Raw genomic sequence first — 25112 nt, 5'->3', positions numbered from 1 at the left:
CACCACCAGGGCTCCTTGACCATACATGTCCGTAAAAGGCCTTTCATTTGCAAGGGTGGGGGTGGGAGGCTGCCTCTTCTAACACTGATTTGATGAACCTGTGTTCCTGAAGAGGCTGGGGTTCTAATGCTGACCTTCCACTATAGCCAAGTGCCTCCCAAGCACTAACTACCCCCGAGTTCTGGGCATTGCAGTCTTGAGCCCAGTGGGGTTTCCCCATCCACACGACAGCCTTCCTTTCTGACCTGCTGACTCTCACTGCCCCTTTGGGTTCCATAATTCACTGGAATGGCTCACAGAACTTATGGAGAGTATACCACACTTACCACTGCAGGTTTATTAGTAAAAAAGGATACAAACGAAGGGAACGTGGGGTGAAATCTGGGAGGGTTCCCAACATGGAGCTTCCGTGTCCCAAGGAACACGCTACCCTCCCGAAAGCAGTCATCCTCGCCAACCAGGAAGATCTCTGAGCCTCAGTTTTCAGGGCTTTTAAGGTCAGTGGGACACACCCACACATCTTCTCTGCCTAGAGAGGGCGCTATGAGGCCCTCAGGGCCCTGGCATTTCTGTGCTTTTTGTTGAGTGTGTAGTCCTCTGCCTTTTAGCCTGTAACCCTAATGCAGGACCTTAAGGCAGTGCGCCTGGATCTGGCATAGGCCACTGGGAAACAGCCCCTACCACGCCCCCCACCACCACCTACTCCAAAAAAAAAAAATCTTGCTCTCTCTCCAGCACTTGTTTGAATGCCCTGGAGAGAATCGGATCCCAGAACGTATAGGTTTGTACTTTATATTTACAGCTATCTGGTATTTTTATGGCTTTCTTGGTGGAATGAAAAAGGATACGGACAGGGATGGCATCTTATACGGTCTGGAAATGAGTAAGAATTAAAATCCACTTTAATCTTTTGCCTTCAAAGGGTATGTTGTTGTTAGGTGCAGTCAAGTTGGTTCCAACTCATAGTGACCCTACATACCACAGAATGAAACACTGCCCACTCCTGCACCATCCTCTCAGTCATTTTTATGCTTGAGCCCACTGTTGCAGCCACCGTGTCAATCCATCTCATTGAGGGTCTTCCTCTTTTCCACTGACCCTACACTTTACCAAGCATGATGTCCTTCTCCAGGGACTGATCCCTCCTGACAACATGTTCAAAGCATGTAAGCCGTAGTCTCGCCATCCTTGCTTCTAAGGAGCATTTTAGCTGTACTTCATCCTAGACAGATTTGTTCATTCTTTTGGCAGTCCATGGTATATTCAGTATTCTTTGCCAACACCACAATTCAAAGGTGTCAATTCTTCCTTGGTCTTCCTTATTCATTGTTCAGCTTTCACATGCATATGATGCAATTGAAAATACCGTGGCTTGGGTCAGGCGCACCACAGTCTTCAAGGTGACATCTTTGCTTTTCAACACTTTAAAGAGGTCCTCTGCAGCAGATTTGCCCAATGCAATGCGTCTTTGGATTTCTTGACTGCTGCTTCCGTGGGTGTTGACTGTGGATCCAAGTAAAATGAAATCCTTGACAACTTCAATCTTTTCCCCTTTTATCACGATGCTGCTTATTGGCCCAGTTGTGAGGATTTCTGTTTTCTTTATGTTGAGGTGTAATCAATACTGAGGGCTGTGGCCCCTGATCTTCATCAGTAAGTGCTTCAAGTCCTCTTCGCTTTTGGCAAGCAAGGTTGTGTCATTTGCGTAACGTAGGCTGTTAATGAGTCTTCCTCCGGTCCTGATAGCAAATTCTTCTTGATATAGTCCAGATTCTTGGATTATTTGCTCAGCGTACAGACTGAATAGGTATGGTGAAAGGATACAACCCTGATCCACACCTTTCCTGACTTTAAACCACACGGTATCCCCTTGTTCTGTCTGAACAACTGCCTCTTCATCCACGTATAGGTTCCTCATGAACACAATTAAGTGTTCTGGAATTCCCATTCTTGGTAATGTTCTCCATAATTTGTTATGATCCACACAGTTGAATGCCTTTGCATAGTCAATAAAACACAGGTAAACATCTTTCTGGTATTCTCTCCTTTCAGCCAGGATCCATCTGACATTAGCAATGATATTCCTGGTTCCATGTCCACTTCTGAAACAAGCCAGAATTTCTGGCAGTTCTCTGTCGATATACTGCTGCAGCCGTTTGTGAATGATCTTCAGCAAAATTTTGCTTACGTGCAACACTAATGATATTGTTCGATAGTTTCTGCATTTGACTGGATCACCTTTCTTGGGAATAAGCATAAATATGGATCTCCTCCAGCCGGCTGGCCAGGTAGCTGTCTTCCAAATCTCTTGGCCTAGATGAGTGAGCATTCCAGTGCTGCATTCGTTTGTTGAAACATCTCAATTCCCGTAGCCTGTTTTTTGCCAATGCCTTCAGCGCAGCTTGGACTTCTTCCTTCAGTACTATCAGTTCCTGATCATATGCTACCTCTTGAAATGGCTGAACATTGACCAATTCTTTTTGTGTATTCCTTCCATCCTCTTTTGATGCTTCCTGCGTTTTTTAGTACCTTCCCCTATAGAATCCTTCACTACTACAACTCAAGGCTTGAATTTTTCTTTAGTGTTTTCAGCTTGAGAAAAGCCGAGCATGTTGTTCCCTTTTGGTTTTCTATCTCCAGCTCTTTGCACATGTCACTATAATACTTTGTTGTCTCAAGCCGCCCTTTGAAATCTTTTGTTCAGTTCTTTTACTTCATCATTTCTTCCTTTTGCTTTAGCTGCTCAATGTTCGAGGGCAAGTTTCAGAGTCTCTTCTGACATCCATTTTGGTCTTTTCTTTCTTTCCTGTCTTTTTGATGACCTCTTGCTTTCTTCAGGTATGATGTCCTTGATGTCATTCCACAACTTTTCTGGTCTTCGGTCATTAGCGTTCAATGCATCAAATCTATTCTTGAGATGGTCTCTAAATTCAGATGGTATATACTCAAAGTCATACTTTGGCTCTTGTGGACTTATCCTAATTTTTTTCAGTTTCAATTGGAACTTGCATACAAGCAACTGATGGTCTGTTCCACAATGGGCTCCTGGCCTCATTCTTACTGATGATATTGACCTTTTCCATCATCTCTTTCCAGAGATATAGTCAATTTGTCTCCTGTGTATTCCATCTGGCAAAGTCCATGTGTACAGTCGCTGTTTACGTTGGTGAAAAAACGTATTGGCAATGAATAAGTCGTCGATCTTGCAAAATTCTATCATGCGATCTCCGGCATCATTTCTATCACCAAGGTCATATTTTCTAGCTACCGATCCTTCTTTGTTTCTAACTTTCGCATTCCAATCACCAGTAATTATCACTGCATCTTGATTGCATGTTCGATCAATATCAGACTGAAGAAGCTGGTAAAAATCTTCAATTTCTTCATCTTTGGCCTTAGTGGTTGGTGTGTAAATTTGAAAAACAGCTGTATTAACTGGTCTTCCTTATAGGCGTATGGATATTATCCTATCACTGACAAGCACTGTACTTCAGGATAGATCCTGAAATGTTCTTTCTGACGATAAATGCAATGCCATTCCTCTTCAAGTTGTCAGTCCCTTTATAGCAGACTATATCATTGTCTGATTCAAAATGGCCAACACCAGTCCATTTCAGCTCGCTAATGCCTAGGATATTGTTTATGCATTCTAGTTCATTTCTGACAATTTCCTATTTTCCTAGATTCATACTTTGTACATTCCACATTCTGATTATTAATGGATATCTGCAGCTGTTTCTTCGCATTTTGAGTCATGCCACATCAGCAAATGAAGGTCCTGAAAGCTTGACTCCATCCACGTCATTAAGGTTGACTCTACTTTGAGGGGGCAGCTCTTCCCCAGTCATCTTTTGAGTGCCTTCTAACCTGGGGGGCTCATCTTCCAGCACTGTATCAGACAGTGTTCCGCTGCTATTCATAAGGTTTTCACTGGTTAAATTCTTTTCAGAAGTAGACTGCCAGGTTCTTCTTCCTAGTCTGTGTTAGTCCAGAAGCTCAGCTGAAACCTCAGGGTGACCCTGCTGGTATCTGAATACCGGTGGCACAGCTTCCAGCATCACAGCAACATGCAAGCCCCCACAGTACGACAAACTGACAGACACGTGGGGACCAAAGGGCATTGGGAAGCAAAGTCTAAGAATAACAGAGAATCCAGGAAAGCCCAGGGGTTTGGGAAAGAGGAAAGTGGTTGAGTGCTTTGGAAGAAGGGGCAGGGTTGGAAAACCACTGAGAACAGAGGAAACAAAAATCTGTCTTAGGTCTGAGAAAAGGAATCGAAGGGGAGGATTGTTGAGAGAAAACAGGCCTCTTCCTGCTGAGATGAGATCAGGAACAAGCTGTCAGGTTGTCTCTTGATAGGTACGAATCAAAAATTTGAAATGCTCAGGGCTTCAAGAAGGTAGGTCAGAGTAGGTCAAGAGCAAGATCCAGGGAAGCGTGTGAAGATGGCAAGTCAGGCACCAGCTGACGTTAACTTAGCCAGCCAACTGCCTCCTCCCTGATGTCAGGCACCAGTTAACCCAAGGGCAGGACGTAAAATGGAATGTCAGGCCCCAGCTTTGACTCCTAAGTCATTGCCAACCTTTTCTCCCCTCCCTGCACCTTGACTACACAGCAGGAATCAGCCTTAACACAGTAACGGAGACCTGCCTGCACCTGAACGACCAACCGACTGACAAACCGACCCAGCCAAGCCTGAGACAGGGTTAGTGGGATCCATCTGTCACTCATATGTTTGGGCCAAAGCTGCAAAAATGGAAACCATGGTCAGCATTACTTGCGGAGGGAACCAGGTAATTACTTATATTGTACTGCATGGAAATTTTATTGAAGTCAATCAACCATCTATCTATCTATATGGAAAATATAAGAAAACTGCTCTGAAGAAATGTAATATTTGATAAAAGAATATATTTTGTTGATAAGAGCAGGGGTTCTAGAAGACTGCCTTGACCATATTACCAGCTATCTCTCTAGGATTCAGTTTCCTCATAAGGAAAGCAAGGATAACACCTGTTCCCAGCTCACTGGATTGTGCGTACTTAATATAGACAAACTGCACTTAATTTATACAAAGAGTTTGAAAAACAGACCTATTATTGTGCTAGATAATGGCCACATGCCACTTCTTAACAAGTAAGTGCAACGCCTTGGTTGATGGGGACAAAGTAGCAGTTAAGAGTTCCAGCTTGGGAACTGGGGTTCGAATCCCTGCCATTCTATTGCTACCAAAGGGGCTCCATATACTTCCCTAAGCCTCCGTTTCCTTTTCTGTTCAATAGGAATAAACATAACAGCTACATCTCGCAGGGTTGCTGTGAGCACTGAAAGAGCTGAGGTGTGGAAAGCACGTGCTTTTATTCAACACATATTGACTGCTGTACGCCCGGCTCTGTTCTAGGTGTGGGGGACACTGTGGTAGCAGATGGATCCCAGAGACCCAGCTTGGCACAGGCAGGTCTCTAAGACTCACAAGGTCCCTGTTCTCATGATGTTCTAGTGGGGAGGCTGGGAACGGGCAAGTACACATAGCACATTTCAGACAGCACTAAAAGCGCTTCAGAGGCATGAGGGAGGGCGTGGCTACCTCAGAGTCAGGGCAAGGGAGGACCTCTCTGAAGAGGTGACTTTTTTGCTGAGACCTGACTGATGAGAAGTCCTTGGAGGCGGGGGGGGGGGGGGGGGTGCATTTCAAACGGAGAGAAGAGGGGCAAAGGCCCTGAGAGTTTGATAAATGCTTTCCATGTAAACATCACTCCCATGAAATCACTTCCTTTCCAGTATGAATGTCAAACCATTCCCAGAACTGTGGACTTTCCCAGCAAGGGGCAGGGGTTAGGGGGCAGGCAGGAAGAGGGCACCCACCTCATCCTTGGCCAGAGCTTTCAGGTGCTCCAGAATCTGCACCATCACCGTCTCGCACAGCTTGTTGTTTTCAGCCAGGAACTTGGAGTCTCCCCCGTAGAGGCTGTCGTTGGAGTCCACTGATGGAACAAACAAGAGCCGTGAGACACACCCAACCCACAGCCATACTGGCCAGGAGAGGCAGTGCATGTCAAGTGGTGGTGGCAGATGGCAGGAAATCATTCCAGGGCAAATGGGAATGGCCTGTTTCCCACTGGACTGGGGCATTGGGAATCACAAAGGAGACACCTGGCCTATTGGATGGTCTAAGCCAGAGGCCCCAAGGTATGGAACTCATCCCCTTCCTCTTCATGCCTGGAGGAGACAACCATCATCACTATCATGGGAGCATCAGAGGAGTTGCCACTGGTGAGCGCCTCCTGTGTACCAGGCACTGGGCCACGTGCTTTACATGCATAATTTTAGAGTCATCCTAACCAGCATGGATGGGGAAACCAAGGCTCAGAGGCATTCTCAGCTGGGATCCAAAACTCAGAGGTCTGATTCCAAGAGCAGAGCTCCTAACCAGTGCACTGTGCTGTTTGCCCTATAACCCCATCCTCACAATAGCCCTGAGCGGACCATAAAAGTTCTCTAATCAACTACTTGCGGAGCTTGAATCCTTCTGAAAATGTCTGAGACTGAAAGGCCTTCCACTCTGATCATTTCCCATGACAATCACTGCCTGGACTAAGCCCAGCCCCATGGAAGACAGCCTCGAGCTTGAGTTCCCTCCTTTCTTCCTACCCCCTTCCTACTAACTGACCTTTCTTTACTTAATAATACAGTATATCTTGGAACCAGCTATTTCCACATCAGCAAATACCGATCAACTGTGTTTTTTAGTGGCTCAGTAGTTAGCACTACTGAATGGATGGACCATAATGTTTAGAGTTGGTCCTACCGAGGGACAGTTCAGTTGTTTTCCTTTTTTTGGCTAAGCCTGCTACAAACGCCTTAGAGGCCATGATGAAGCTGTGGCCTCTGCCTCGAAGTTCATCTTTCCTCCACATTCCTGTGAGTGTAGACACTCTTCTTCTAGTTGCCTTAGCCCCAGCTCCCAAACACTGGCTTGCCTGTCATTTCAACTTGATATGCATAAACAGAGCTCTCTCCATGGAGCCCAAGGCAACATCACAACCCACAGGCGACAGAGAGAGCTCCTTAGGGCACGCACGGCATGGAGTGGTCAGGAACAGGGCAAGTGGCGGGGGCAGCTGTTCGCTGCTGCTGATCTGGTGCAGGCCTGCAATCGGGCAAAGCCCCTGGGACACATGTTGCCTAAGAACAAGGAGAACTGGGTTTCCGACTCCCCAGTTCTGTCACTCTAACCCCATTCTCAACTACCCGTGTATGGGGACTCTTCCCAGTGAACACTTTCCTCGGCCCACTATTTCCTTCGTAATTGCTCCTCCAACACCAGGTTGGTGGTGGACAGCTCCGGGACGCAGTGGTCGGTCCTAGGTTTGGCTTTCTGAGACGCTCTGGTTGCTGCGTGGCTAGTGCTCTCTGCAATGTTGAGGACAGCAGTTATTCTTGTAAGACGTGAAAGAATTTGATCTAGGCATTCGCCACTACCAGATTTTGCAGTGTGGCAAAGCTGCAGCTGGTGAAAGAATTCCTCACGTCTACTGCTGAGGATGAGAATAGTTTCTGGGACAAATTCCCCTGATTCTTCGGGGCTGGAATCTACTCCTGCCTGATTAGCCTAGCACTGGAGGAGTGAGAAGGTCAAGGACCACTCGTGGCCAACTACCCTGGCCCACTGCCGGAGCTACAAGCTTCCTGCCCGTGGGGCAAGAAGTGTGTTCAGAGTGGGCTGCCTTCTAGCACACACACATACACCTATTGAATGAGGGCCTGCTCTGCACTAGGTTCGGGGCTCAGAGCTGGGGACTAGTTGGGAGTGAGGCAGACCTGGGCTCTGTCCCCACAGAACTTACAGCCTACCGGGGCAGACAGATGAGCAAACAGACAAACACAACGGGACATGCCAAAAGCCAGGAGGAGGTGTCCTGGGAGTTATGGGATCCTTAAATCTAGGCTTGGGAAAGATTTCTGGAACCAGTGAGATCTAAGCTGAGCTCATGTATAATATTGGAAAGAATGGGGATACAGCCAGACTATTCCTTAGAAGTGAGGATGGCAAGTCTTACTTTGGGAATGTCCTCAGGGAAGACCATGTGCTAGAGAAGGATACTGTCTGGTAAAGTGGAGGGCCAGTGAAAATGAGGGAAACCCTCCTTGAGATGGACTGACAGAAGAGCTGCAACAATGGACTCAAGTGTACCAACAGTCAGGAAGGCGGTACAGGACGGAGCAATGTTTCCTCCTCTTGTACTTCTGGCTGCCATGAGTCGGAGGTGACTCGACGGCAATTAACAACGACGATAAGCTGAGCTCTAAAGGTTGAATTTACTAGAGAAGGTGGAAAAAGGGTCAGGAGGGGGAAACAAGTTTTCCTTGTTAATACTTGGTGAGAACAAAAGGAGGGTGAAAAGGGCAAGGTACAGAATTAGAAGTAATTTGGTCAGGCCAACAAGTAGGTGGGCCTTAGAGTCTGGACATGGCTCTCAGGGAGGAGGGGAATGATGTCCCTGGCAAATGGCCACTAAAAATAACCCACAATCTCTGCAGCTGTCGGGCCTGGGGGTCACAAATGTGAATGCTTCAAGGGCCTAGAAGGTGGTATGAATGAGTGGAGGGGGCCACCGTGGCTGACAGCGTATCTCCCAACAAAGATACTCTCTATCTCATACTAAACAAGCATTCAGTATACCGGAATATTTTTTATTCCGTCTTCAAACACACACACTGTCTCATAATGCTCGCGTGGACGCCCTGAGGTTACTGCACCAGGTAATTTCAAGACATTCTCTTCCTAGTAATCTAGAAAGAAAGTGGCTAGTACTGCTTCATAAATGCAAAAATTATTTAAGCCCTCTTTTTCAGCAGTCCTCATCTGTCAACGCTATCTAAAAAGCTGCTTAGAGTAAGAAAGAGAGTCAGGAACATGCAATCCCAACCCCCAGCAGAATCTCATGTGGCTCCCTGGGTCTCTCTCCTATTAAAAGGTCACAATTCCACATCCAAAGTAAACACAGCTGGATTAACAAAAAGGAAAACAATCCAATCTTCTGTTTTCATCTTTAGAAGTCAGAAAACTAGACTCCTTGCCTATCAAATACAGCCTCGCTCCCTGTGCTGACCACTGGCTCCCGCAGTCTCTCCTGGCAGTTGCAGAGAATTCACCGAGTCTCCTTGAGGAAGCATGGAGAGAGGAGAAGGAAGGATAAGTCTGCTCCTCTGACATACCCTATGATTTATAGCCCACTTCCACATCAGGGTCTGGTCCTCCTACATTTCTCTGCAGTTCAGAGCCCTTCAAGGGACACTTCAAAGGAGGAGATCAAAATGCCAATAAACACAGGAAAAGGTGCTCAACCTCATTCAGTATAAGAGAAACGCAAATTAAATGCACCCATCAGAATAGCTTAAATAAAAAAAAGACTGACCACACCAAGCGGTGGTAAGGATGTGGAGCAACTGGAATGCTCATACCTGATTGGCGGGAATGTAAACTGGTATCATCATTTTGGAAAACTGTTACGCAGTATCTACCAGTGTTGAACATAAACAAACCCTAAGAGCAAGCAATTCTAGGCATATGAAAAAAAACTGTTACATTGAGTCAATTTCAACTCACAGTTACCCTATAGGATAGAGTAGAACTGCCCCACCGGGGTTCCAAGGCTGTAAATCTGTACGGAAGCAGACTGCCACATCTTTCTCCCCAACAAGAGTGGCTGGTGGCTTCAAACTGCTGACTCTTTGATCAGCAGCCAGGCACTTAACCACTACACCACCAGGGATCTCTCCTAGGCATAAACCAACAGAAATGTACACCAAGAAATATGTACAAGAATGTTCATAGCAGTGCTATTCATAATAAACCCAACTTGCAACTAGAAACATATAAATGTCCATCCATATGGGAATGGATAAATCATACAGTCATACAATGGAAGACTATACAGCAATGAAAAAGGATAAACTATAGCTACACGCAACATAGATGACTCTTACAGGCATAATACCTAGTGAAAGAAGCCTAACACCAAAGAATGCTTGCTAAATTATTTCATTTACATAAAAATAAAAAACTAGCAAACTTAGTCACGATGTTACAAGTCTGGACAGCGACATAACTTTGAGGAATAGAATGATGGTGCTGACTGGAAGGGGCATGAGAGGATTTCTGGAGAGCTAGCAATATTTTTTTTCTTAAAAATTTTTTAATTGAGATATAATTTACATATATAAAATTCTCCTTTTTAAAGTACACAATTCAGCGGTTTTTAGTATACTCACAGTTACGCAACCATCACTGCTATCTAATCTCAGAACAGTTCCATCACCCCCAAAAAAAACGTATTTATGAGCAGTTACTCCCCATTGTTCCCTCCCCTCAACCCCCGGCAACCACTAATTTACTTCTTGATAGATTTGCCTATTTCGGATATTTCGTATGAATGGAATCATACAATACATGGCCTTTTGTGTCTGCTTCTTTCACTCAGCATGGTTTCAAAGCTCACCCATGTTGTACCATGTACCAGTATTTCATTCCTTTTAATGGAATGTTCTAGTTCCTCAGCTGGGTGGTGGTTACCTGGGTATGTTCACTTTGTGATAATCCACTGAGCTGTATTTTTTATGGTATATATGTCATACTTGAATGAAAACATTGTTCGTATGTAATCAAGAAGGCAGTGTGATGTCTGTCACATAGTTCTGGGTCTGAATCTTAGCTCCATCACTTTGTCTTTCTGAGCCTCCCTTGCTCATGTGTAACATGCGGATGCATGCCTGTCTTCATAGCAATGCTGTGAGGATTACGGAGAAAAAGGCCTGGGAGCTTTGTGCAGAGCCTTGTAGTTACAGTAGTAGCTAGCATTATCAACCAGTCTCCCTAAGTTACATCTTTATCATCGGCCACGCTCCCGGTTAGAGAACACCTTCAATAACAGAAGGCCATCTGTTAGCACTGCAAACTTGTTCACTGAAATGTCCAACTGCAGAGACAGTTCTTTAAACCTTCAGGTATACAACTACTGACAGAAGCACTTTTAACCATAGGGCCATTTTTTGGAAACCAAAAATTGGAACTGAGGGTCTGACAGGCAGGAGATACTTGGCCTGCAATTGGGACTGTCCCGTGTTATCTACGTCCAGGACATGAGGAGGCTGTTCCTAAACTTGTACACATAAGTTCAAAACGGCAAGTAGCATGGGGAGAACAATGCCTTCTCCTTCTTCCAGAACATTTGAACTCAGGGCTTGCTGAGCCTCAGCATTACCTGAAGACCTGATTAAAAACCCTGCATGCCAGGGCCCACCTGAGGGTATGGTCTAGTAAAAGGCCTAGGAAGAAGCTCAAGCACATGTATATTTAACCATCTTTCTGGGTTAGTCTGTAGCCAAGAAAGACCACTGACCCAAAAGACACTTCTCCAAACTTGCCTGATCATAAAAATGACCTGAGAGGCTTGTTAAAGATACAGATTCTCAGGCCTCTTCCTGGGGATGCTCACTGAGGAGGTACAGGATGGGGCTCAGGAACCTGTATTTTTATGGGCTGCCCCAGATAACTCTGATAACCAGGCAGATTAGAGAAACCCTGGACTAGAAGTCCACGGTAGCTAAAATATTCTACCACCATTTGCTATTGAGTTGATTCAGACCTGATGTGGGTCAGAGTAGAACTGTGCACCATAGGGTTTTCGATGGCTGAATTTTTGAAAGCAGACTGCCAGGCCTTTCTTCTGAGGTGCCTCTTGATGGACTTGAACTGCCAACCTTTCAGTTAACAGACAAGCACATTAATTGTATTCGCCACCTGCAGGTGGTCTGTAACACATACGGCAATAAATAAAATAGAAACTAAAAACATTCCATTAGGCTTTCATGAAGTTCAAGCATACAGTGTAGAAAGGGTACCTTTGTCCACGTGGTAGAGATAGGTCTCCTGGCTCATGGCAGAGAGAAGATGCAGGACGCAGGTGTAGATGCGGATTTTATCATCGCTACTGTCTTCCCAGGTATAGTCCTGGATCACGTTGAGAAGCTCTCGAACAAGAAACAGGACCCCGTGTTCAGGATGGTCCTAGTGGAGAAGCAAACAAGGATAAATAATCCTAAATGTGGAGCAAGAAACAAAACAACCCAGCAATCCAGGTCCCTCCCTTTAGCAGCTGTAGAGAAATTAAAGTGCCAGTTACTTTATGAAGGAAAAGCCCACTCATAAGCCTGCTTAAACAATAGACAGAAAAATGTCAAAACGCCCTATTAGTCAACATGCCCCATCCTATCTGTGAAGACAAGGTTGGGAGCCTTCCTTTTTGAGTCCAAGGAATGGGAAAGCAGAGCTACCTGTCAGCTTAATGGCCTGTTTCCAAAAATTACCATCTTGTTTTTATGTGCATAGTAGTTAAAAAAAAAAAAAAAAAGACAAGTCCTATTCCTCCAACTATAACAGCAAGATTGCAGGTCTCGTAGCAGATGGAATGGCAGAAGCCACCTACACTGGGTAAGCCTCCAAATTACCACTGTCATCACTGATGGCACCGACTTTAAATACAGCCTCACTCTTCAGACAAGTGGATGTTCAGCAACATTCACAGTCAAACTGAGGACTCTTTTCGGGAGAAGAAAATCCCAAGAGACAGCTGCACAGTTCATAGCAAACAGTGTTTCTCAGATGCAAAACTGAATCTTAAGACAAAAAACAAAGTGTTGGAGCAGTCTCTATTCACTTCCAAAAAGGTATGTGCAGTGATGTGACTCCCGGCTTAAAACTCCAAGGACTTCTCATCCCACTTGGAAAAAACGTCCCAGTCTATATCCTGACCCACAGGGCTCCCTGGGATCTGCCTGCCCCCATAGCTCTTGGACCCCATTCCACATCACTCCCCATACCCCTCACTCCAGTTTCACTTTTGCTGTTCCTGGGACCTGCTGCTTGGGTTAGGGCCCTCGCAGGACGCAGGTGATGCAGTCAAAAAGGTATTTATAAAGACATGGGCAGAGGGAAAGGAACTAACAAGGAGGAGCGAGACACCAGGGACCGGCAGCAGCAAGGAGCCAAAAGCCCTTGGACTGAAAGACAAGGTGCAGGGAGCAGCGTTACAGGAACCTGGCAAGACTTGCAGCATAGAAGGCCACCTGGCCAGAACAAAAAAGCCACTGCCAAATCAGGGCCCAGCAGGAGTGCGCGAGGAGGAATACCCCAGCCTCTCTCTCCTCCTGCCCTCTGATCTGCTGTCAGCACCTCTCGTTGACTGAGCTAACTGGAAGTTGGCAAGATGGATGCCCAGGTGATACCGTCAAGGGGCGGAAGGACAGTGGGGCCACCAGGAAACACCTGGCACACATGCAGAAGATGACTGGCCTCATAGCCTTACTGTTCCTTCTGACTGGAATTTTGCTGTTGGGCTTGGCCAGGCGGGCTCCCTGGACCAGCTCCGGATCTCATCTGAAATGCTGTCTCCTCACAAGGTCTTTCTGATTGCCCAATCCAGAGTGCCCACCCCCACAATCTCTCTTTATCACAAATCACTGTCTTACTTTCTTCGAATGGTTCTCACCGTCGGAAGTAATCTTATTCATTCATATTAGTCATTCACTAAATAACACCCAACAGATTTACCTGTGTATCTCCTTTCAGACTAGCTATAACCTCCAGAGGACCTTACTGATGGTGTTGGCCAATGCAGCTCTGGCCAGGATGGCCAGTGGCGTTCCACACTCTGTTAATCGCCCCCCAACCCCCCACCATGACATACAATACAGCCCTGTCCTCGGCTCCTAGGACAGTGCTGGACACAAGGCAGGCACTTGGTAAATGTTATTGAGTGGACTACACTTTTTTCCCAGCCCTTTCTATGTGCCAGGCACTGAGGCAGCTACACAAACAAAGATAGCTAATATTTATGGTGGCTTTTTTTTAGCACAGCCATCACAGATCTACTATGTTCCAGGAAGATATGGCTATGATTCCCATCTCACAGGTGGGGAACTGAGTCACAGAGAGATTAAGAGCCCAGGATTCAAACCCTGATAGCCTGGCTCCAGAGTGGATATTCATAACTACTAACGCCACATTTACACTGCCTCGCTACAGATAAACGAGGCTTGTCTCTGACTTTACAGGCTTGCTAACTGGGAGAAGGCATAGACATATTCAACTACTGCAATGGAGAATGAAGTGCTACAGAGTATGAAAAGTGCTATAACCAACAAACCAAACCTGTTGCCATCGAGTTGATTCTGACTCATAGGGTTTCCAAGGAGTAGCTGGTGTATTGGAGCTGCTGACCTTTTGTTTAGCAGCTGAGCTCTTACCAGTACCACCAGGGCACTCCACTATAACCAAGATGGATGGGAATTAGCAGCGATCTAATCCAACATGGGAGTCCCTGGGTGGTGCAAACACTTAAGCACACAGCAGCTACTAACCGAAAGGTTGGAGGTTTGAATCCAGCCAGAGGTGCCTCATAAGAAAGGCTTACCAATCTACTTCCGAAAACTCACAGCCACTTAAAACCCTGTGGAGCACATTTCTACTCTGACACACCCGGGGTATGCTCAGGGCTTGGATGTGTCTTTTAATCCAACATGACTGTGTATCTACAGTGATAGTTTCAATGGATACGGATGATGGTGGAGTGGTATCAGGCCTTTTGTATAAGCCATTAACATCGACAGGAGCTGCTGTTACAATATCAGAGGAGGAGAGAAGAAACGTCATGCTCAGAAGTCTGAATGCCTCAAACTACATGCATCAAAATCGCCCAGCATTGTCTACCCTCGATTTACAGAGTCAATTTCAGCTGGCAACACACTACGCCTTTCTTTGCGAACAGCTGTTTCTAACTAGGCTATTTTGTTCTGCTATGTGGATGTCCAAAAATATATTTAAGGATCTGCCTTGGAAATAGGCAACAATCTGAATGTTCCAGTAACTTAATTTCAACATAAATGGGAACCCATTCAACACACCTTCAAAAAGGTGAAAGGGGCAATAGTTGGTGTTGTTAGGTGCCCTTGAGTCAGTTCCGACTCATAGTGACCCTATGCACAACAGAACAAAACACTGCCCGGTCCTGTGCCATCCTTACAATCGTTGTTATGCCTGAGCTCATTGTTGCACCCACTATGTCAATCCACCTCGTTGAGGGTCTTCCTCTTTCCCGCTGACCCAGTACTTTGCCAAGCATGATATCCTTCTCCAGAGACTGATCCCTCCTGACAACATGTCTAAAGCATGTAAGACACAGTCTTGCCATCCTTGCTTCTAAGGACCATTCTGGTTGTACTTCTTCCAAGACAGATTTGTTCATTCTTTTGGCAGTCCATGGTATATTCAATATTCTTCACCAACACTACAATTCAAAGGCGTCAATTCTTCTTCGGTCTTCCTTATTCATTGTCCAGCTTTCATATGCATATGATGCAATTGAAAATACCATGCCTTGGGTCAGGCGCCCCTTAGTCTTCAAGGTGACATCTTTGTTCTTCAACACTTTAAAGAGGCCCTTTGCAGCAGATTTACCCAATGCAATGCATCTTTTGATTTCTTGACTGCTGCTTCCATGGCTGTTGATTGTGGATCCAAGTAAAATGAAATCCTTGACAACTTCAATCTTCTCTCCGTTTATCATGATGTTGCTCATTGGTCCAGTTGTGAGGACTTTTGTTTTATGTTGAGGTGCAATCCATACCAAAGGCTGTGGTCTTCGATCTTCATTAGTAAGTGCTTCAAGTCCTCTTCACCTTCAGCAAGCAAGGTTGTGTCATCTGCATAATGCAGGTTGTTAATGAGTCTTCCTCCAAACCTGATGCCCTGTTTCTTCATACAATCCAGCTTCTAGGGTTATCTGCTCAGCATACAGATTGAATAGGTACGGTGAAAGACTACAACCTTGGCGCACACCATTCCTGACCTTAAACCATGTAGTATCCCCTTGTTCTGTCTGAACAACTGCCTCTCGATCTATGTAAAGGTTCCTCATGAGCACAATTAAGTGTTCTGGCATTGCCAATCCTTGCAATGTTATCCATAATTTGTTATGATCCACACAGTCAAATACCTTTGCACAGTCAATAAAACACAGGTAAACATCCTTCTGGTCATTCTCTGCTTTCAGCCAGGATCCATCTGACATCGGCAATGATATATATCCCTGGTTCCACATCCTATTCTGAAACTGGCCTGAATTTCTGGCAGTCCCCTGTCAATATACTGCTGCAGCTACTTCTGAATGATCTTCACCAAAATTTTGCTTGCGTGTGATATTAATGATATTGTTCTATAATTTCCACATTCGGTTGGATGACCTTTCTTGGGAATAGGCATAAATATGGATCTCTTCCAGTCAGTTGGCTAGGAAGCTGTCTTCCATATTTCTTGGCATAGACGAGTGAGTACCTCCAGTGTTGCATCTGTTTGTTGAAACATCTCAATTGATATTCCATCAATTCTTGGAGCCTTGTTTTTCGCCAATGCCTTCAGAGCAGCTTGGACTTCTTCCTTCAGTACCATCCATTCCCGATCATATGCTACCTCTTGAAATGGCTGAACATCAACTAATTCTTTTTGATATAATGACTCTGTATATTCCTTCCATCTTCTTTTGATACTTCTTGTGTCATTTAATATTTTCCCCATAGAATCCTTCACTATTGGAACTTGAGGCTTGAATTTTTTCTTCAGTTCCCTCAGCTTGAGAAACACCGAGCGTGTTCTTCCCTTTTGGTTTTCCATTTCCAGCTCTTTGCACATGTCATTATAATACTTTACTCTGTCTTCTTGAGACACCCTTTGAAATCTTTTGTTCAGTTCTTTTACTTCATCAATTCTTCCTTTTGCGTTAGCTGCTCGACGTTCGAGAGCAAGTTTCAGAGTCTCCTCTGACATCCATCTGGGTCTTTTGTTTCTTTCCTGTCTTTTCAATATCCTCTTGCTTTCTCCATGGATGATGTCCTTGATGTCATTCCAGAACTCAACTGGTCTTCAGTCACCAGTGTTCAATGTATCAAATCTGTTCTTCAGATGGTCTCTAAATTCAGGTGGGATATACTCAAGGTCCTATTTTGGCTCTTGTGTACTTGCTCTGATTTTCTTCAGTTTCAGCTTGAACTTGCATATGAGCAATTGATGGTCTGTTTCACAGTCGGCCCCCGGCCTTGTTCTGACTGATGATATTGAGCTTTTCCATCGTCTCTTTCCACAGATGTAGTCAATTTGATTTCTGTGTGTTCCATCTGGCGAGGTCCACGTGTAGAGTCGCTGTTTATGTTGGTGAAAGAAGGTATTTGCAACGGAGAAGTCGTTGGTCTTGCAAAATTCTATCATTCATAAAGGTTGGTAGTAAGCCATTCCCGAGAGTCTTTGGTCACAACCAAAGAGGCAAGAGATTATTTCCAACCTTGTGTACGGGAAAAAAATTTCCACATGAGATCCATGCTTCAGTAGTTGTAAAATTGAAAAGAAAAACTGTACTTTCATGGCTCAATGCTAACAACTGAAGCAAGGCACACACAAATTTTTTACAAAGAAGTAAAAAAAAAAAAAAAGGTCCTGGATTTAGACGGCGTTCCAAGAGGAAATGGTTCCCTCTGGTGCCCCTGGCCAGGCTGCCTCCCAGAGTGCAGAGCAAAACCACTTACCAGGTCCTTCCAAGGGGGCCCAGAGGGGACTCAAACCTCTCTGCCACTGGCCTGACAGGGGGCCTTGGCTTCCACCATTAGCAACATTCCTTTGGATCTCTGGTCTTCAGGAGGCCCCCTGTGAAACGCCAGTCTTTGGGAGAAGAAATAATACCCCAGTAACGGCTAATTTCCCAGAAGAGCTACGAAGAGAGGCCACTAAGATGACAGGTGAGCACAGGCATCCTGGCTCTCAGTCTTAGCTTGGCCACTTACTAGCTGGTGACCCTGGGCAAGTTACTTCACCTTTCTGTGCCTCAGTTTTTACATCTGTGAAATGGAGAAAACAGCAGGCTTATTTTCAGTGAGTATGCAAACTGCCTGGTGGTGCAGAGGTTATGTGCTAAGCTGCTAACCAAAAGGTTGGCAGCTTGAACTGACCAGCCACTCTGCGAAAGAAAGATGTGGCAGTCTGTTTCCATAAAGATGACAGCCTCGGAAACCCTATGGGGGCAGTTCTACTGCTCTAGAGGGTCGCTGTGAGTTGGAATCAACTCGATGGCAATTTTTTTTTTTTTTTACCCAAATGGCTGGCTCATTGTGACGGTATCTAAGCGCTGGTAAATAAGCAATAAAGCCCTTTAGAAAAGGAGTAGGAACACAGGTGGGATGGGAGGAAGAGCATAAAGGGAGGAAGGGGCACTGGGGGAGGAAGAGTGGGAGAGCAGGGGTGGACAGGGGAGATAAAGATCAACAGGGGAGAGAAGGCTCTTGACTGCCGAGATCACCCCTACTCCTTCCCTGCAGGAGCCAGTTCCAACAGCCTCATCAGCCTTGTCAGGCGTCTGTCTGTGTTCTAGTCACTGAGGCTTTCTCCCAGTCCCTCAAGGGCTCCTTCCCGCCTCGAGGCCCTCACCCATGTTGTTCCCTCTGCCCAAGTCGTCCTGTCCTTTCCCCCTCTGCACCAATTTCATGACTATTCCTCCTTCGGACCTCAGCTCCTTTCTCAGGGAAAGACCCCTCACTCAACTCTGAGGCTCTCAAGAGTTCCCTATAGTTCAATTACATGTTTATTTATTTGCTCAACATCTGTCTCCCTCTAGTCAGAAAATGAGTTGGAGAGTGTAGGGGATATGTCTCTCCTGAATCCCCAGATCAACAAATACCTGTGGAATAACTGAATAAGTGACGCTTAAGACCCGACGTCTTGCCTAGGGCTGGGCCTTGTCGGTGGTAAGTCAAAGAAAAGCAATTCTTCTCTGAATCCTAGATGATGATGTTAGCTGCGCTTGAGTCGGCCCCCAACTCACAGTGACCCCATGCACAATGGAGCAACCATCCCCATGATCGGTTGTGGATCGAACTGTTGTGATTCATAGGCCTTTCACTGGCTGATTTTTCAGAAGTAGATTGCCAGGCTTTTCTTCCTAGTCTGTCTTGGCCTGGAAGCACCATTAAAACCTGTTCAGCATCACAGCAACACACAAGCCTCCACTGACAGACGGCTGGTAGCTGAGTATAAGGTACAATGGCCAGGAATCGAACCACTGAACCATCAATGCCCCAAGGGGCCAGGAAGGCAACAGAAGTGGGTCTGAAGGTGCCTCGGGGAACCAGAGAGAGAGTGCACAGGCCCACCTGCAGGGAACAGCTGTGGCCAGCCGGCCAAGTAGAGGAATGTAGCCCGACATGGCAGACCTGATTTTTCAAGAGAAGCTGGAAATGTGGGTTTTTCTGCTGCTAACTGAAAGGCTGAAGGTTTGAGTCCACCCAGAGGCACCTGGGAAGAAAGGCCTGGCGATCTACTTCCAAAAATTCAGCCACTGAACAGCCTATGGAGCACAGTTCTACTCTGACACACACACGGTGGCCATGAGTTGGAACCGACTCCACAACAACTGGTTGCCAATTTTTAAACACAGGCGACTGATTCCAAATGTTTTTCGTTAAAATTATGGCTAAACAATCTTGTCCACAAACTGAAGTCCACCCACTGGCCCCCAGTCTGCAAGCCCTGGAACAGAGCTTCTAGTTGACAAAGTACCTTCACATCTATCATTTCATCCACAATAGCTCCCCACCCTGAAGTGGGCGTATTAACCCCATTTTAGAAAGGGGATAACACAGGCTCTGAGGAGGCACAGAGCATAGCAACTCAACGGCAATGGGTTTGGTTTTTCGTGATATACTACACACACACATATACACACACTGTAATGCCATAGTATTGTACTAGTATAACACTGTTGTTGTTCCGCTGCCATCAAGTCAGTTCTGACTCATGGTGACCCCATGTACAACAGAATGGAACATTGCCTATTCCTGAGCCATCTTCATAATCACTGGTATGCATCAGTCCGTTGTTACGGCCACTGGGTATTCTGAGTGCCTTTCAACCTAGGGTGCTCATCTGGCAATATTCTATTGTGATCTACAGAGTTTTGTCTAATTTTCAGAAAGACTGCCAGGCCTTTCTTCCTAATCTGTCTTAGTCTGGGAGATCTATTGAAACCTGTCCACCATGGATGACCCTGCTGGTATATCATCTACTGGTGGCATAGCTTCTGGCGTTATAACAATATGTAAACCATCACAGTACAACAAACTGACAAATGGGTGGTGGAATATAATATTAGTACTATACTAATATTAGTACTAATACTATACTAATACAGTTGTCAAATTATTTTTTTAAATATATTTGTTATATTGTATTCTACTGCTTCTTCATGAATGCGTTACATAACCGATCTAGTGATGGGCGTACTAACCACTATGCTTCGTAAGTAACGCTGAGCATAAACGTTATTCTGAAATATCTTCCACATCTGCAATGTGAAATGAACACAGCTGATTTATTTTGGTGACAAAGTTCCAGCTACTGCTGCTACTTCTATGGTTTGTTGCCTATGAATTATAACTGAATACAAGGACACATTTCTGTCAGAATTTTGTAGAAATAAAGAAGACCTATTTTTTTCCTTGTGCAAATTCATGATCACTCTGACAAACCCCCAGGGAGTAGGTGGACCCCACGTTATGAACCTCTGCTAGGGAGAGGGTCCAGGAATTCCCACTGCAGGGTCACTGGGGTGGCCTTGATTCCACACAGCCCAAGCCTGACTCTTCATCTCCTACATTCCACGAGAAACCCCAGCATCCTTCCAGCAAAGTCCCTTTGGCCAATACAATCCTGTTTCCATTTCTACTATTTGCCATCAAAACACCATCACCAACACCGCCATATAACCTTTTCCTGTGCTTACTACATACCAACTGGGTGACGTTGTGTGTATTCACTCATGTCATCATCACAATAATCCCAGGGGGTAGATACTACCAGCACCCCCATTTTATAGATGAGGGAAGAGAAGTCTAGTAAAGGTCCATAACTGTCCAACACTACAGCCCTGGTAGGCGGCCAAGCTGGGATTCTCCCCCAGGCGCACCTGGCTCCAAGGCCAGTGCCCTTAACTATTAAGCTACACTCCCCTCAGCAGTATAGAGAGCTTGAACCAGTACACTCAGGCACAGTATGAACAGAAAATACACTGAGCCATTCACACACCTGACCAGAAAACCGATACACAGATATTAGACAGAATGTTCCTGCACTTTCAGGGCTCAGGATACATATGGCAGGTCAATGAAAGGTGTCACCTATGGGTCTTCTGGGGTAACGTACCGGAACTATTAACAGAGTAGAAAAGAAATTGCAGAGGAATTCCAGAAGGAATGATTCTGATGGCCGCATCTTCCCATCTATATTAATCGTCTTTGGAACTTCAGGAACGAGGCTTATAGCGGCTTTGAAGAAAGCATCAGCTGTAAGGCAAAAGAGAAGTCCCTGGATGAGATCCGGAAAATCCACGGTCTGCTTTCTTCTTCACAAAGCCTGGAGGCCAGTCCTGAGAATTACATGGAAGTCAGCCCAAGGTGAGGGCCTGAAACGGCTGGCAGGTCTACAGCGGGGTTTCTGCAAACCGTAACACACACAGCACACACACGACACACACAACACACACACACAGCTTTAGAGACATCTAGTTCAGTCATAGTTCTAAAGATGCACTTGGGGAATAGGGATTTTTTTTTGAAGCTATGTGAAATAATCTATAAAACTATAAGATTCCAAAGGGTAGAAAAAAGGAAGGAAAGGAGGACAGGGAAGGCAGGGACAAAGGGGAAAAGGGGGGGAGAGAGAGAGAGAGAGAGAAAGAAAGACATGGAAGCAAGATAGAGGGAAGACGTGGGGGAGAAGATGGAGAGGGACAGACAGTTCTTTCTAGAACTGCCCAATGATTAACCATGAGAAAAAGCCTCAAGGACAAAACAAAAAACCATTGACCTCACAAATGAAAATTTAAACTACTCAAGGAGATCAAACGTCTTCATGGTCCAAGCGCAGCTCCACTCTGAAACGACTTCCAGTGATGCAAAGAGAACATTGGATTGGTTTACAGCATCTTGAATGAAAACAGGAACCCCAACCTGCACCCCAGAGGGGAGAATGCAACAACAAATCGCTACTTTGCTGAGAACAAAGCCTGACTTTAATAAGAAGAGTATGCCTCTGAAGCTGGATAGTGGTTTTCCACCTTCTCCTCTTTCCTCAAAGGGAAAAAAGCCATATTACGGAAAGATATTTCTCTCACAGCTTTCTGAATCAAGTGAGCTCTGCTCTGGCAGCTTCTTTACCAGGCTATCTCCCAAACCCTGCACTCATACCCTTCTCACGTTCCCCTCAGTGCATTTATTAAGCATCAACTGTGAAGAGGGCGCTCTCCTGGGCACACAGGGACAAAAAGTGGAGGATATTTGACAATATGACTGTGGTAATGTGGCTGATGTAATCACACCAGTTAACACCTATTTACTGCGCACCTGTTATGTACCTGGGTCTAAGGAACACCTGAAGTAGCTAACCTTGTTGTTGTTGGGGAGAAAGATATGAGATATGAGGGTTCAGGGAAAAGGCATTTGAATTGGTTCTGGTAGATAAACCCCCTAGAAAGAGTCAAAGGCTGTCAGGCCTTCCGTCTTTGCCACAAATAGTAATCAGTTGGGTTCCCTGGGTGGTGCAAACAATTAATGTGCTCAGCTGCTAACCAAAAGTTTGGAGGCTCAAGTCCACCAAGAAGTGCCTCGGAAGAAAGGTCTGGCAATCTACTTCCCAAAAATCAGCCACTGAAAATCCTACGGAGCACAGTTCTACTCTGACACACATGGGGTCACCATGAGTTGGAGCTGATTTGATGGCAACTGGTTTTTGGTTTATTTATGGAACCCTTAGGTGCTCCTGGGCCTTGTCTTTAAGTAGTTTATCTTAATCCTCAAGCGGTCCTGTGAGAAATGGAAAGTATGTCCATTCCCAGATGAGGACATGAGCTTGAAAGGGTAGTGGCCAGGTGGAAGTCAAGACAGAGCTAATTCAGACTCCACTGCCCCCATGTCATTTGTGTTTTTTAAAGGTAATGCAAATCTTAATTAGTCTCATCCCACCTGGAGCAAAAGAGAATGAAGAACACCAAAGACACAAGATAATTATGAGCCCAAGAGACAGAAAAGGCCACATAAATCAGAGACAAGAAGAACTAGATGGTGTCCAGCTACAGAAGATGACTGCCCTGACAGGGAACACAATAGAGAACCCCTGAGGGAGCAGAAGCAGTGGGATGCAGACCCCAAATTTTCATAAAAAGACCAGACTTAATGGTCTACCGAGGCTAGAAGGACCCCGGAGGTCACGGTCCCCAGACCTTCTGTTAGCCCAAGACAGGAACCATTCCCAAAGTTAACTCTTCAGACAGGGATTGGACTGGACTATAAGACAGCAAATGATACTGGTGAGGAGTGAGCTTCTTGGCTCAAGTAGACACATGAGACTGTGGGCAGCTCCTGCCTGGAGGGGAGATGAGAAGGCAGAGGGGGACAGAAGCTGCCTGAGTGGACATGGAAATAGAGGGTGGAAAGAAGGAGCATGCTGTCTCATTGGGGGAGAGCAACTGAGTATACAGCAAGGTGTATATAAATTTTTGTATGAGAGACTGACTTGATTTGTAAACTTTCACTTAAAAAAAAGTAACGCAAACCACAACAGAGAAGGAGAGGTAAAGAAATGTCAGGACACCTAGACGGGGGGACCTTTTTATAACCAAATACTAGGCGGGGCATGGAGAGGAAACTGGAGAAGGCAGAAGTAAGGCCAGGGAGACCAGTGAGGAGGCAGCAACAACATTCTGGAGAGACAGTGGGGAAAACACAGCAGCAGCAGCAATACCCGCTGCCATTGAGTCTATTCTGACTCACAATAACCCTATAGGACTGAGTAGAACTGTCCCATAGGGTTTCCAAGGAGCAGCTAGTGGATTCGAACTGCCAGCTTTGGGTTAGCAGCCTGAGCTCATAAGCACTGCATCACCAGGGATCCTAGCAGCAGCAATAACAGCCAATGTTTGAGAGCTGACTGTGTGCCAGGCACTGTGCTAAGATCCTGACAGAGTTCATCCTCTATCCAATAGTCATGACAACCCTACAAGGGCCTGTTTTCCCATTTTACATCTAAAAACTGAACAGAGAGGAGCAGGACTCAGGACAAGTCAGCCTCAAGGCTCAAACTCTCCACTGCTCTCAGTGCTGCCCCTCTGTGCAATGAGTCCTGGCAAAGCCAAGAGAAAAAGGGACCCTTACTTCCTAAGGAGTTTTGTGTTCTTTTGTGAAAGTTGCATTTCCCTCTTCGCTTGGACTGCTGGGAACCTCAGAGCTAGTTTTCCTCTTAGGGTGGAAAAGCTTACGTCAGCTTACATTTCTGATCTCATTCTCCCCTGCTTTACCATTGAATTTTGTGCTTATGAGTTTTGGTTTCAACATGGCGAGAGCTTTATTTTTTTTAAACATTTTTTTTAAAAACTATGGTAAATATATAGGTAACAAAACATTTGCCATTTCTACAGCCACATGAAGAGCTTTTTCATGTAAATGTCACCTTAAATTAATTTGGGAAGCAGGCGGGGTAGAAATAGTTCGGTACATGCACCATGGGTCACAGTGACTCTGGGTGGGCCACGCTGACCACCTCCCTCCCCAGGCCCCCAAAGTGGATTTCCTTACTCTCTCCCTCCACACACTCTCTAAAGAAAGGCACAGCCTCAGCTAGGCTTTAAGGGAGAGAGTCTAGTGAGCATTACAGCGTTAACAGCCCCCCACCCCATACTTCAAGCAAAGGGCATCAGTTCTGCTTTCTGTAGCTGGCCACCCCCTTTAGAATCAGACAAAAGGGAAGCTCAAACGATGAACTGAACCTACCCCCGACACCACCCCTTGGAGCATGGGCAGGAGCTGTCGCCACGCCTCTGCTGACAGGGCTTTTCTGGGAAAACATTAAGTATGTCAGAAAACAAAGTAAAGAGCTTTTCTCAGTGGGAACTCAAATTCTGCTCAGAGCAACTCCAAAGACCATTTATTTCCTCTATCCAAGTGGTCCTGAAAATATGCCTATT

At 45.6% G+C, this 25112-nt stretch overlaps 1 protein-coding gene across 1 annotated transcript in view; it reads right to left on the bottom strand.

Moving 5' to 3' along the window:
• Positions 1-25112, bottom strand: part of VPS35L (VPS35 endosomal protein sorting factor like) — a 133644-nt gene that overhangs the window by 7262 nt on the left and 101270 nt on the right. Inside the window, exons 27-29 of the mRNA XM_049904886.1 lie at positions 21299-21438; positions 11905-12070; positions 5866-5984 (exon numbers count right to left, since the gene is read on the bottom strand). Of these exons, the coding sequence (XP_049760843.1) occupies positions 5866-5984; positions 11905-12070; positions 21299-21438 (425 nt within the window). The remainder of the gene's footprint in view (positions 1-5865; positions 5985-11904; positions 12071-21298; positions 21439-25112) is intronic.

This window comes from Elephas maximus, chromosome 12 (assembly GCF_024166365.1).
Source record: "Elephas maximus indicus isolate mEleMax1 chromosome 12, mEleMax1 primary haplotype, whole genome shotgun sequence".
Taxonomy (NCBI): Eukaryota; Metazoa; Chordata; class Mammalia; order Proboscidea; family Elephantidae; genus Elephas; species Elephas maximus.
The sequence above is the reverse complement of the archived record's forward strand: the minus strand, read 5'-3'. Positions and strand labels throughout refer to the sequence as shown.